The sequence below is a fragment of the Lissotriton vulgaris genome, chromosome 4_1 (assembly GCF_964263255.1).
Source record: "Lissotriton vulgaris chromosome 4_1, aLisVul1.2, whole genome shotgun sequence".
NCBI lineage: Eukaryota > Metazoa > Chordata > Amphibia > Caudata > Salamandridae > Lissotriton > Lissotriton vulgaris.
The window spans coordinates 1723928533-1723943008 of record NC_141691.1 but is presented as its reverse complement, the minus strand read 5'-3'; the positions used below and the strand labels follow the sequence as shown (position 1 = coordinate 1723943008).

General features: G+C 45.3%; 1 protein-coding gene across 3 annotated transcripts in view; it reads right to left on the bottom strand.

The window, feature by feature from the left end:
- Nucleotides 1–14476, bottom strand: part of DPY19L4 (dpy-19 like 4) — a 617659-nt gene that overhangs the window by 455932 nt on the left and 147251 nt on the right. For all 3 annotated transcript variants that reach the window (XR_015309916.1, XR_015309917.1, XM_086966015.1), the window contains exon 4: nt 3068–3158. Coding sequence is in view for 1 of the 3 variants with exons in the window: in XM_086966015.1 (XP_086822141.1) it covers nt 3068–3158 (91 nt within the window). In the remaining 2 variants the exon portion in view is untranslated. The remainder of the gene's footprint in view (nt 1–3067; nt 3159–14476) is intronic.

The following is a 14476-nucleotide window of genomic DNA, read 5'->3' as shown; positions in this document are numbered from 1 at the left end:
TGTATTTAGCCATGAGGATAGCTTTTACTTCTTTTTTAAAGAGTGTAGTGGAGGAGATAAGCCTGGTTTCGGGAGGGAGTGAGTTCCAGATCCTAGGCGCCATTCCTGAGAAGGAGCGCTTGTATGTTTTTTCCTTCCGGAATCTTCGAGGTTTCAGCAGGAGATTGTTTGTGCCTCTCGTGTTTCTAATTCCCCCAGAGATTGTCAACTTCTGAGCGAGGTAGCCGGGTGAGTTTAGGTGTACCGCCTTGTGTGTCATGCAGGCGATTTTCAGCTGTATTCTGCCTTCAAAAGGCAGCCAATTCAGGGATTTCAGGTCAGGGGTAATGTGGGAGTACTTTTTTGACCCAGTGATGAGTCTCGCTGCAGCATTTAGAGAAGCTTTTAGTGGTGCGGTTGTAGTTAGGGGGAGTCCGCAGAGGGCGGTGCTGCCGTATTCAATTCGTGGGATGACTAGTGCTTGTACTGCAGTTTGGAAGTCTTTGGCTGGGAGGTAGGGTTTGAGTTTCCTCAGAGTATTGATTTGGAAGTTCGCTCCCTTTGTTGCCTTGCTGATATGTTGCTGCATGCTGAGATTAGTGTCGAGTGTTATGCCTAAAGATTTTGCTGAGTCCACGATGGTGGGTTGGACATTGAGTGCGGTTAGGAGTTTAAGCCAATGTTGAGTGGTTGATATCTTAGCTGGAGGTGAGATCAGAAGGAACTCTGTTTTCAGGGCATTGAGTTTGAGGTGATTATCGGCAAGCCAGGATTGGGTGCAACTGATCGTTGAGTTCAGGAGCAGGATGTCATTGGGTGATTGTAACTTGAGGTAAAGTTGGGTGTCATCAGCGTACATGTGAAAGCGTACATTGGATGCTTGTAGCAAGGTGGTGAGAGGTTCCATGACTAGGTTGAACAAAGTTGGGGATAGAGAAGATCCTTGGGGGACGCCTAGCGTTACAGGTATTGGCGAGGACATCAGGTTGTTGCTCTTGAATTTTTGCGACCTGTTGTGAAGAAAGGAAGTGAACCACTTGAGGACAGTTCCAGATAGGCCCATTCTTGTGTTTAGTAGTTCTAGTAGATTCTCATGTTTGACGGTGTCGAATGCTGAGGAGAGATCAAGAAGGATGAGGAGGCAGGTGTCGTTTTGGTCTAGCATTTGAAGTGCGTCGTCAATTATGTGAGTCATAGCAGTTTCTGTGCTGTGTCCTGCTCGGAAGCCTGACTGGTGAGGGTTGAGGAGATCGAATTGCTCAATGTGTTTAGACAATTGTAGTTGTGCGCATTTTTCCAGCAGTTTGGCGAGAGTGGGGATATTGGTGATGGGACGGTAATTGTTGAGATCCGAGGGGTCGGCTGTAGGTTTCTTTAGTAGAGGTGTGACCTGGCCAACTTTGAGGGAGTCAGGTATGCTGCCTTGTTGGAGAGAGCTGTTGATAATTTTAGTCCAGAGAGGGAGAAGAAAAGGGGTAAAGTCTTTTACTGCGGAGGCAGGGAGGGGGTCCGTGAGGTGATTGGATGGTTTCAGGGTGCTGAGCAGTTTGCCAATTTCTTCTTCCGAGTATATGCTGAAGGTTGACCATGTAGCATTGTTTTTTGGTTCAGTGGGTGCTAGGCATTGGGGTTTGGAGTAGAGGCTTGCGTCAATGAGGAGATCGCTTTTTATTTTGTCGGTTTTTTGGATAAAGAAAGCAGCGAAGTCTTCACAGGAGGGTGCCTCACGCCCAGTGTTTAGTGGTTGCGGTTGCTCCTTTGATTGTGACTTGATTAGCTCGAACAGTTTTCTCGGGCGGTTTTTTGCTTGGTCGAGTTGAAGGCTGAAGAAGCCCGATTTTGAGCGTTTTATTTTCCTGAAGTAGGCGTTTCTCTTTTTCTTCAGATCTTTTAGGTGCATTGCGGAGGGGGCTGATCTCCAGGTCCGTTCTGCCATTCGCATGTCTCGTCTATCTTCGTTGAGACTCCCGTCGTACCATGGTTTGGAGATTTTGGACATAAATTTATGGATGAAAATTACTTGGTTCATTGTGCTCCTAGACCGCTTACTAAATCTGACGTACTACTGTAAATTGGCATGATGCATTTTAGAGGAAATTATACTTAATTTATTAGTTTAGCGTCAGGACCGGCATTTTGCACCATATTCTAATGCTTCAGCGTGGCACTACATAATTAAACTATGAATGCATCCACACACATGTTTAACTTTTAGTCATGCATACTGTACATCCAGCATCTCTGCAAGAGGCTTCCCTGGCTTCGCTGAGCACCAAGGTCAAGACCAAGGTCAAGGCTTTGTTCTGCAAGTTCGAGACGCCGAAGGAATTTCCACAAAAGGAATTCCAGAGCCTCGATTAACACTGAAAGCCTTTACTGTGCTTCTTTTGTAGCGGATATGCAGGCGGCATCCCCCTCCTCTAGCCTGGAGATGAGAGCTGTCAGCACTGCACGGATGAGGTTAACTAAAAGTCTATGCATTTTTTGGTGTGGCTTGACAATACAGCTGTAAGCTGGCCTATTGTTACTAGTGTGTTAAAATATACATATGTTGCATCACAAATGTACACTGAACTATTACACATTAACTTCTTTCTCTCGTGTATACATTGTATTTTTTGGTGAGTTTTTTTCACTGCAGCAATTTTTTTTAAAAGATATTAGCCACGACTCAAAATACAAGCTAAACCTACTGGCTTCACCAGTGCTTAGTGGGACTGTTTCCATTACTAGGCATTAACTGCTAGCTTCTCTTCTGGTAGTAGATTTAGTGTTTCCAAGTATTTTAACGGGACAAATATATGTTTTGTCTTCTAAAATATACTGTAGTAGCAGAGTAAGAAAAAAGAACAGCAGAACTGAAAAGGGTTATGAACTGTGTGAAATGGGTCATTTTGACAGAAGTGGTTTTGAGGGGTTCGGCTAAAAGTTATTTTAAAAAGGAGTCATTCCGAGTATGCCGTGCTAGATCAAGTAGTGCTGAAGCATCAAAATGGGTCACTGAGTGCGGGTTGTTTCGAGTCTGCGTCACATTGAGAGCAAACATAGTTAAGGAGCGTTTAATGAAAAAGCATTTCTTCAACCGTACCTCGCTCAAACGAAGGCGCTCTCAGCATTTCTTTGAAGAAGGAGTAATACATGGCACCTTCACCCTGAAACGTGAGCTCCCTTTCAAGAGTCTGAAAAGGAAAATGAGTCTGTGAGAATAATTTAATACATCCAATACTGAATCTAGAACAATAAAACTTAGAGGTTCATGATAACGCTGGTGCAAGACCAGATGCAAAAGATGGTCAGTATAAACAACACCAGCAAATAAAGTGGGGAGTTAAGTGCCTGTTACAGGTACACTACCTCCTCATTTGTAACGGTGTTACACTTGCTGTTACTACCAGCTAGAAGCTGGCAGTAAGTGCAAGTGTGATAAACCTTTGCACTCATTTCAGCATTAGCACCAGGGTGTAAATGACTTGTCAACACAATCATAAATACCCTGCTAATTTCCATAGTTTGGAATTGATGCATTAAGTAGCATATATGCACGTTCAGAAGGTTCCCGAACTAGTCACTCTATAGGGTGGAGTACAGCTCTTGCCTATGGCTATTAAAACACTTTGCATGTCAAGTATAATTTTGTCTGGAAGCACTGGTAGATTAGTCAAATGAACTGATAAAAAATATAACTAGGCGGGTACACAACGCGGCACAGTGCACATGTCTAATGCACCCCGCCCAGGCAGCTGTGCGGCATTACTCAGGTGCCATTCCCCGCAGACAGGGGACTTACAGTAGGATCCCGAGCAGGCCATGCACAAGATCCTATCGAGCCAGGGTTCAGACCACTAACTTACTACAAAAAAACATAATGCACTTTTAAGATCTTTTTATTCCTGCCTTTGGAAAGTGCACTCCTGTGATGTGGATGCCACAGCAACCTCAGGAAACCAGATCTCTAGTCATTTAATACTTACAAAGTGAGTGATGCACACGTGATCTGGAAGTGGAGATCTAGAGTACAGTTCTCTTTAAGAGGAGGGTACATCTGCTCTGTGCACTACAACTTCAACACGAAAACCAGTAAAGCAGTTTGGTGCCCACACAAAAGAATGATAGATTATAAAAAAAACCAGATTAAGTACAAATGAAGTGAAAAGTAAAGAAGATATTTCACTTTTGGGGGCATACCCCATTGCTGCAAACTTAAAGCAAATGAGGAGTTACTGAGACCCTGACAATACTAAGATTGCCTAAATAGTAACTGTGTTTATATTATAATTCCATACATAACATGGTGACTGAATAGAAGGCTACTGGTGATGGAAACATTGCTTAAAGGAAAACCTTGATTCACCGCTCTCAGCTTTGGCAGTCGGTAAGAGAATTAACCTTTAAACACAACATGTTCGATACTGAAATATTCCATATACTTAGACAAAAAAAATTCTCTTCTGCTGCAAGCAGGCTACAATCTACATCGGCTACATACATGAGAATTTTATTCTAAAAAGAAACAATTCACAGAAATAAGTTATCTGAAAGACTGTCTACTAAAAATGTGAAAAAAAATGTTAACCCCTTCGGGGCTGATGACGAGCTGGGCTCGTCATGTAGTAGGGAGCTCGTCATGAGCCCCACCCTCGGGGGAAGCGCCAGCGCTCTCCCAGAGTCTGCCTTATTTCGTTCGTTTCTGCGGGGATGGCAGGGGAAGACCTTCCCCTGCCTCCCCCCGCCCTCCCCGCCCGCGTCATCAATGACGTCAGCGCGCGAGGCGCGCTGACGTCACTGGGGGTTCCTTTTGTTTACCGACGCGCAGGGAAGCCATTTGCTTCCTGCACGTCTTCGGTAAAAGAGGTTCGTTTCGTGGCTGGGGCGGGGGGGATTGATTTCAAACTTGCATCGAGGGAAAGGAAAGGCTTTCCCTTTCCCTAGATGCAACTTTAGAGCATTCCTGCTGCACGATCATGCGATCGTGCAGCAGGAATGCTAGGGATTTATTTGTTTTTTGCCAATTTCGTTGTTCGTGGAGCGGCCCCTTGGGGAAGGGTCGCTCTGCTTTTTATGTAAAGAGTAGAAAAGTGTTTTTGGGCATATTATGTGTGTTACTGGCCCATTTTATTAACAAAAAATGCTGATGGGGGTCATTTTCAAATCCTCATTACAGTGCTCAATTTTATTCAAGGATGCAAGTACCTCTGTCCTTCTTTACTTTCAGTTTTTGTGTACCCGAAGTGGCTAATTATACACACCTGTCCTGCCTAGGCAAAGCTCACAAGTGTTTTTGGGCTGATGAATGTTTTTTTGTGTTTGTGCTGCAATTTGAGCACATGCTTTGTCTGCAGTGAACATGTGTGTGTTACTATGCCATCGCAGCGATGTGCGCAGGGGTCCCTTGAGTGAGCTGTCCATCATAGTGGGAAGCTCACAAATGTTTTTTGGCTGATGTTTGTTTTCTTGAATTTGTGCGGCAACTCGAGCGCCATCTTTGACTCCAGTGACCATGTGTGCGTTATTATGCAATTGCACAGATGTGCGCAGGGGTCCCTTGTGTGAGCTGACCATCATAGTGGGAAGCTCCCAAATTTTTTTGGGCTGATGATTTTGTTCCTGAGTTTGTGCTGCTACTCGAGCGCCATCTTTGTCTCCAGTGACCATGTGTGCGTAACTATGCACCGGTTCTGCGAAGGAGGCACAACAGGTCCAAGGCAGGCTCTGGCCAGAAATCCTGACCAACCCCTTGCCACTTCAATAACCTTGAGGAGAAAACTTTCTAAAACTAGCGTGGTCTTGAGAAGGGAATCCCCCCTCTCACACATAGATACACTTTAGGGCGTGTAGACACATAGTCTGTACCACACACCCACTAGTTTTAATTGCATACACTATTTTAATCTTGTCCTGAAGAAAGCCAGCATACTCATAAGGCACTGGCTGAAACATGTTGACTCACTAAAGGACGTGGGAGGTCGTAACTCGCCTCTAACGTCCCTCTGCCTTATTTTTAACCGCTGACGGAGGCCCAGGTATTAAAGTTTCTTTACCCTCTGGGTACTGGGACCACCGCCAAGCCGTTTTAAATTCACTATCTATTCACCCTTCACCGCACACACAGTGACATACCTGCTCCGCTGTAACCAGGCGTCGTAGCACACCCGGGACACGCTAGGTGTCACTGGGTGGGCCCGATGATGAAGCATGCCACCAACTAGGTTGGTGGGTGAGGGTTTTATAAGGACACCCATCAGGTGCCACAACCCCTTGACAAAACAAGATTGAGTCACTAAGATTGCAAAACTATTCTTGTCAAACCCCCCATAAACATAGCTAGTCCCTTTTTGATTAAACTAACTATGCAATCGCACAGATGTGCGCAGGGGTCCCTTGAGTGAGCTGTCCATCATAGTGGGAAGCTCACAAATGTTTTTGGGCTGATGATTTTGTTCCTGAATTTGTGCTGCTACTCGAGCGCCATCTTTGTCTCCAGTGACCATGTGTGCGTAACTATGCAATCGCACAGATGTGCGCAGGGGTCCCTTGTGTGAGCTGACCATCATAGTGGAAAGGTCGCAAATGTTTTTGGGCGGAAGAATGTTTTCCTGAATTTGTGCTGCAACTCGAGTGCTTGCTTTGTCTCCAGTGACCGTGTGTGTTACTATGCCATCGCACCGATGGGTGCACAGGTCCCTTGAGTGAGCTGTCCATCGTAGGGGGTAAATTTAGGAAAGATGTTGCACTCCGCTAGTTGGTGGGCGGGGCCAAACGGGGGTCTTCTGTGCGAGTTCACATGCCTCTTATGGTCACAGATTGATGAGAGCAGCAGATGGGGAGAAAGAAGCTCCTGGTGATAGGAACTGTTTTTGGATTTCACTTGTGAAAGTCAAGGATGCAAGTGCCTCTGTCCAGCATCACAGTTAACCACATTAATTCTGCTGCCCCCATCCCCATGAGAATCCCTGAGGACGTCAGTGCGCACAGCACGCATCAACATCTTCAGGGATTCCCAGGCGGTCGGGAAGCCATTTGCTTCCTGCGCCTGGAGGTGTTAAGTTGTTTTTGAGAGTGTTGGGGGGGGTGTGGGGCCGCAAAGAGGCATCAGGGGAGAGGCAAGTGATTTTCCTCTCTTCTGATGTTTTTTTCCGGGGCATTTCTGCCTCACGGTTGCGCACAGTATTGCGATTGTGCGGTGGAAATGCTCCCACTAGCACCAGGGATTTTATTTTAGATTGTAGGAAGTGACCCCTTTTGCAAGGGTCGCATCCTGGTGGGTTGGACTTTTAACGTAGATTTTCTGGCCCCTCGGTGGGCAAATAAACCTGTACTTTTGTCCGTTTTGCCCTTTTTGATGGCCCATCTGTGTGGATCTGATTTTGTGGGTACATTTGTGTGTTGTTTGTTCATTTGTTATGTTGTTTGTGTAATGTAGTATTAATTTTTTTACTTCGTCTTTGTTTTTGATCCAGGCTTTTGCTGTTTGTATTGGTGTAGGTTGTGGTTCAGTTACTGCTGGTTTTGCAGCTTGTGTAGTTGCATGTGCTTGGTAAGTAAATGTTTTTTGTACTACTTTCCTTAGATGAATGTGTTTTTAAGAAAAGTCTAGTCATTGCTGTTTGTGTGGCTTTGTGGTTCTTGTTTGTTTAGTTTTTTTTTGTATTGCTGCTTGATGTGTACTTTGTCTAATCTATACTTTTTTTCTTTCTAGTGGGATTTCCTTTCTTTTTGCTGTGTTTCAGCAGAGTAGGTGCTGGTGAGTGTTCTTATATTTGGTTAGATTTGAATTGTCTTTAAAGTGTATTGATCTTTGTGTGAAGACTCTACCTTGTTTACTTCTTACTTTGCACAGTGTAGCTTGTTGTTCACTTGTGTGTGTAGCTTGCTTTGTAAGGATAATGGCTGCTCGCAGGATGACTGCTCAGCACGTTGTTAGTTTGCTTTTTGAGTCTTCCTCTGAGCATGGTCCAGACACTGACTCCGATTCGGAGCATGAGGAAGCTGCAGAAGATTCAGGCAGTGAGTTTTCTCTTCGCATGGTATCTTCATCATCGGATGATGATTCTTCTAGTGCTGATGAAGTGCCTGTGGTAGAGAGGGACATTGATGTGCCGGTAGAGAGGCAAAAGCCATCAGAGCGGCAGCCTAGGTCCTCAAGGTTTCCCTTTTTTTCTCGTCGGGAAGAGGCAAGTGTGGTAAAGGGTGTGCCCAAAAGGCTTCACATTGCTGTGGTTCGCCAAGGGTTATCTGGTGCTGCTAGTGTTCCTGTTGTAGAGCAGCATGAGGTATCTGGTGCTGCTAGTCTTTCTGTTGTTGTTGAGCAGCAAGTGGCATCTGGGGAGGCGAGTTCTTCTGTTGATGTTGAGATGCATGAGGCAGCTGGGGATGCAAGTGTTCCCGTTGATGTAGTGCAGCAAGAGGCATCTGGGCTGCAGGCTAGGGTGGCTACTTCTTCCGATGTTAGTGATGAAGTCTGGGTTGCCCCTGGCATGGTACAGCCGGAATTGCCAGACTTCACTGGTGTTCCAGGGTGTAGTGTGAATACTGACAATTTTCTGCCAATTCAATTTTTTCAGTTCTTTTTTGACGATGAGTTTTTGCAAGAGATTGTGGAGCAAACTAATTTGTAAACAAAGCAAGAAGGGTGTTCCTACAGTGGCCGTATCCTTCAATAATGTGTGTACATCTCTAAGTAATCAAAAGGGCAGTGACAGAAGGAGATAAAGTGCAAACAAAGTTCATTCAGAAAAATATTTATTTGTTCTTTTTTTATTTTTTTATAGATATAAATTCATATAAATATTGTTGTTGATCAAAAAATCTTTTTTAATTAATAAGTAATGCATAGATTAATTGAAACAATTCATAAAGAGCACAAGACAGTCATAAAAACAGCAACAAATTAGCAGGACCCCTGAAAGGCAATCATACACAGCAGCTCGCTCACGTGCTAACAATCATTCTACATTCACACCACATACAAAGATGGAGAAGGAACTGGATTCCAAATAGCAAGATGACTACGCTATTGTGATCCAAGGGCACTAGAGTGTAATTGTTGGCCCTTGTGGCGGGTCTACGCGCGTTTCGGTGGACAAGCCACCTTCATCAGGACCTTGTTCATCAAATTGTGCAGGTATCAGGGAGTCAAACAAAAGAAGGATTGGCGAGGTAAAAGGTCAGCTATCATAAGAACGAATTCTCTTTAAGAATTAGGAGGTAAAGTCACATGGGTTGCACCGTATCCATAATGCCAAGTCAGATGTGATAGGTGACCCTCAGAGCTTCATCTTAATATCTTGAATACCAAATTCTGTGTGGGAAGCGGGACGGGCGAGTTGTTTCCGTTTTGGTGGGAGTTCTGAGAAGATACTTTTATTTCATAAAATCAAGAAGAGGATTTCAGGGTATGGCAGTCCTCGTAGAGGGTTAACTCCTGTATTATTTCAGTCTATTTACCAATGGTGGTAATATTTCAAATGAGTAGACATTCTGTAAAGTAATTGGCACTGTTTAGCCACCGCGGCCCTTAGTATCCGGCGTGTAGTATCCAAATCTCTCCGCGTTCCCGAGACCCTCCGTAACTAATTTGTATGCAGAGCAGTATTTGAGGGACCACAGTGCCAGCCTTAAGCCCCATTCTAGAGCTACCCATTGGTCTCCCACATATGTTGAAGAGATGAAGAAGTTTTTGGGATTAATTTTTTTGACGGGCTTGCTAAGGAAGCCATCAATGTCTTCTTATTGGTCCACTAGTCCCTTGATGGCAACATCTATATTTCCAGCAGTTATGACTCGTGATCGGTATATGCTTCTTCTTCGCATGTTGCATTTTGTTGATAATGATTTAGCGTTGCCACGCGATCACCCTGATTGTGACCGTCTTTTTAAGATTCGGCCTGTCCTTGATCACTTTGTTGATCGTTTTTCTGAGATCTTTGCTCCTGGAAAAGAAATAGCTGTGGATGAGTCTTTGGTATTGTTCAAGGGCCGCTTGGTTTTTAGGCAGTATATTCCTAGTAAGAGGGCACGCTATGGAATCAAACTGTATATGCTTTGTGACAGTGAGACTGGATATGTTTATAATTTCAGGGTGTACACCGGTAAGGATTCCAGCATTAACACTTCTGCTTGTCCGTCCACTTTTGGAGTGACTGAGAAAATTGTGTGGGAACTAGGTAGACGATTGTTTAACAAAGGCCACCATTTATATGTAGATAACTTCTACACTAGTGTGCGTTTGTTCAAGGAATTGGCCAAAGTCGGGACTGTTGCTTGTGGCACGATGCGCAGTAACCGGAAAGGTTTCCCAATTGAACTTGTTTGCAAAAGGCTTGTGCGGGGACAGTCTACTGCATTGCGATGTGGGAATCTTCTAGCTGTGAAGTTTTCAGACAGGAGAGATGTGTATATGCTGACTACAATCCATGATGAAAGCACTGAAGCTCTGCCTGTTCGGGGTGAGCGTGCTGAAGTGCGTAAACCTGTGTGCATTTTACAGTACAATAAGTACATGGGTGGTGTTGACAGAGTAGATCAGAGGTTGGAACCTTATGCTGCTCTTCGAAAGTCTTACATTTGGTACAAGAAGTTGGCTATTCATCTTTTCCACTTGGCATCCTTTAATGCTTTCGTTGTGTTTCAGAAATCTTGTCCTGAGGTAAAGATGCCTTTTGTTAAGTTTCAGGAGACTATAATAGGCAGCCTTGTACTAGTGGAACAGGCAAGTGTCCCAAGATTTGGAGTGGTGGAGGAAGTGGCTAGACTGAAAGATCGCCACTTTCCAGAATACATTCCTCCCACAACTGCAAAAGACAATCCCACTAAAAGATGTAGAGTCTGTTGGCGAAGAGAAGTGTGGAGGGAGTCTCGTTTGTACTGCCCTGACTGTCCTTCAAAACCTGGATTGTGTGTGCCAGCTTGTTTTAAATCGTACCACACACAAAAGATGTTTTGGGAGTTTCATTGAGCTTGTAAGTGTACTGTCTGGTCTGTATTCTGTAATATTTTTTAGTCTGCTTCAAGGTGTGCATTAGTGCACAGCATTTAGTTTTTGAATTTGTGTTAGCAGATTTGTAGGTTTCATCATTTGATTTCTGGTATATCTTTAAAAAAAGTCTAAATTTCAATGGTGGTGTGTGCAGCATTGTGCTTGGATTGTCGGTGTGCGTGGACTGGCGTTTGGCTGGTGGTGTGCGTAGTCTGGTGCTTGGCTGGCATAGTGCATGGATTGGAGTTGTGCTTGGGGGGTGAGTGGATTCTTGCTTGGCTGGCAGAGGGCATGGTTAGGTGCTTGGCTGGTGGTGTGAGTGGATGGCGTTTGGCTGGTGGTGTGCGTGTTCTGGTGCTTGGCTGGCATAGTGCATGGATTGGAGTTGTGCTTGGGGGGTGCGTGGATTTTTGCTTGGCTGGCGGAGTGCATGGTTAGGTGCTTGTCTGGCGGTGTGAGTGGATGGCGCTTGGCTGGTGGTGTGCGTGAACTGGTGCTTGGCTGGCATAGTGCATGGATTGGAGTTGTGCTTTGGGGGTGCGTGGATTTTTGCTTGGCTGGCGGAGTGCATGGTTAGGTGCTTGTCTGGCGGTGTGAGTGGATGGCGCTTGGCTGGTGGTGTGCGTGTTCTGGTGCTTGGCTGGCATAGTGCATGGATTGGAGTTGTGCTTGGGGGGTGCGTGGATTTTTGCTTGGCTGGCGGAGTGCATGGTTAGGTGCTTGTCTGGCGGTGTGAGTGGATGGTGTTTTGCTGGTTGTGTGCAAGGGTAGGTGCTTGGCTGGCGGTGTGTGTGGACAGGTGCTTGGTTGGTGGTGTTGGTGGACTTGCGCTTGGCTGGCGGTGTGTGAGTATTTACTTTCTGATGGTCACTACACACAGTGCTAGCTGAGTGCCACTCCACCCAGTCCATCAATTTGTGTATTTGCTGTGTCTGGAATGTGGGCGTGTGAATGTGATGGGCCCTTGAATGGCGCTGTCTGTTGGTGTGAGTGTTTTGATGTGAAGGGCCTGCGGCTGGCGGTGTGAATGTTTTGTTTGTGTCAGATGTATGAAAGGTGTGTGAATGGCCTGTAAAGAGGTTGGTGCCTTGTCGTGGCTTTACAGCTCACGAGCTGTGAGTCAATGGTTCAGTTTCTCGTTCTCTCAATTGTTAGCAGTGCATTTCATTATTTGTGAATTTGCTTGCTAATAGAACTGTATATGTTGAACCTTCACTCACCCTCGTGCTAAATCCAGCCAGTGTGTGTGTTTGAGGACTTGTTTGCTGTGTTTTTTTAAAAAAATATTTTTCAGGTAGGGTGCTCTGTGTTTATTTGGGTAAATCTTGTGATGTGTTCCTTTTGTGCCTGGTGGTGTTATTGTTTTTCTTTGTTTCAGGTATGAATGGAGTGTGAATGGCCTGTAAAGCGGTTGGTGCCTTGACGCTGGCTTTACAGCTCACGAGCTGCAAGTCATTGGTTCAGTTTCTTTGTCCATGTAATTGACAGTGCATTTCATTTTTGGGAAATCTCTTGTTAATGTTCTTTTATATACTGAACCATCACTTGCCCTCGTGCCAAATCCAACCAGTATGTGTGTATGTGTCTGGAATTGATGGGCTACTAGGAAAACCTACCAAAACCATACATTTTTGAATTGTAGACACCTAGGTGCTTTCAAGGAGCTATAGCTTGTGTGGATCCTCCAACGTTCCTTTACCCAGAATCCCCTGTAAACCTCAATATTAGTTAAAAATATTCATTTTTTTCATCAATGTTTGTGTTGGAAAGCGTGGCATCACTGGGCTCTCCCAAATTTCCTCCCTCCCAGCGTTCCCCCATGTCTCCCGGAAAAAATGGTACCTCACTTGCGTGGGTAGGCATAGTGGCTGCAACAGGAAACGGTTCAAATCGTACGATGGTGAATTTACAATAACCAATAGCAACATTACCTTTTTGGGGGGGGGGAGGGGGGGGGGGGGGGGGGACTGAGTTTTTGGACCGGGGCTCGGCGGCATCTTTGGAAAGTACCAAACCCAAACAGTTCTGAAAACTAGACACCCGGGGGAGTCCAGGGAGGTATGGCATGCGTGGGTCCCCCAATGTTTTCCTACCCAGAAATCCCTGCAAACCATAAATTTTGGTAAAAAAAACAGTTTTCCAAACATTTTTGCGTGGGATCTCCGTGTCGACACAAATGTCCTACCACCCAGCGTTCCCCTTGTTCTCCCGAGTAAAATGATACCTCACTTGTGTGGGTGGGCCCAAGGCCTGTGTCTAAGGCAGTGTGGCTTAATTTGTAAAACATAAATAATACTTTTTCAAAAGTCATTTTCGGACTGTTCTGCTTTGGGGCACCCACACAAGTGAGGTATCCTTTTACTCGGGAGAACAAGGGGAACGCTGGGTGGTAGGACATTTGTGTCGACAAGGGGGTAGGCAGAGGAGTCACCCCATCTTGAATTCCCCTGGGTGTCTACTTTTCAAAAATGTATAGGTTTGCTAGGTTTCCCTAGGTGCTGGCAGAGCCAGGGCGCAAAACTAAAGGTAGTCTTTTTGTCCAAGAAGCTCAAAATTTCACTGGAAAATTGAGGTGCGACCATGTTGCGTTTTGCGCTGTTTCCGGTCGCAGCCACTATGCCTACCCACGCAAGTGAGGTACCATTTTTCGCGGGAGACATGGGGGAACGCGGGGTGGGTGGAAATTTGTTGATCCACGCAGATTCCAGAACTTTCCACCACTGAAATGTCAGGAAAATGTGTCTTTTTTTCAAAATCTTAGCTTTGCAAGGGATTCTGGGTAACAAAACCTGGGGGTAGGCAGAGGAGTCACCCCATCCTGAATTCCCCTGGGTGTCTAGTTTTCAAAAATGTATAGGTTTGCTAGGTTTCCTTAGGTGCTGGCAGAGCCAGGGCGCAAAAACTAAAGGTAGTCTTTTTGTCCAAGAAGCTCAAAATTTCACTGGAAAATTGAGGTGCGACCATGTTGCGTTTTGCGCTGTTTCCGGTCGCAGCCACTATGCCTACCCACGCAAGTGAGGTACCATTTTTCCCGGGAGACATGGGGGAACGCGGGGTGGGTGGAAATTTGTTGATCCACGCAGATTCCAGAACTTTCCACCACTGAAATGTCATGAAAATTTGGTTTTTTTGTCAAAAACCTTAGCTTTGCAAGGGATTCTGGGTAACAAAACCTGGTGGTAGGCAGAGGAGTCACCCCATCCTGAATTCCCCTGGGTGTCTATTTTTCAAAAATGTATAGGTTTGCTAGGTTTCCCTAGGTGCTGGCAGAGCCAGGGCGCAAAAACTAAAGGTAGTCTTTTTGTCCAAAAAGCTCAAAATTTCACTGGAAAATTGAGGTGCGACCATGTTGCGTTTTGCTCTGTTTCCTGTCGCAGCCACTATGCCTACCCACGCAAGTGAGGTACCATTTTTCCCGGGAGACATGGGGGAACGCTGGGTGGGTGGAAATTTGTTGATCCACGCAGATTCCAGAACTTTCCACCACTGAAATGTCAGGAAAATGTGTTTTTTTTTTCAAAA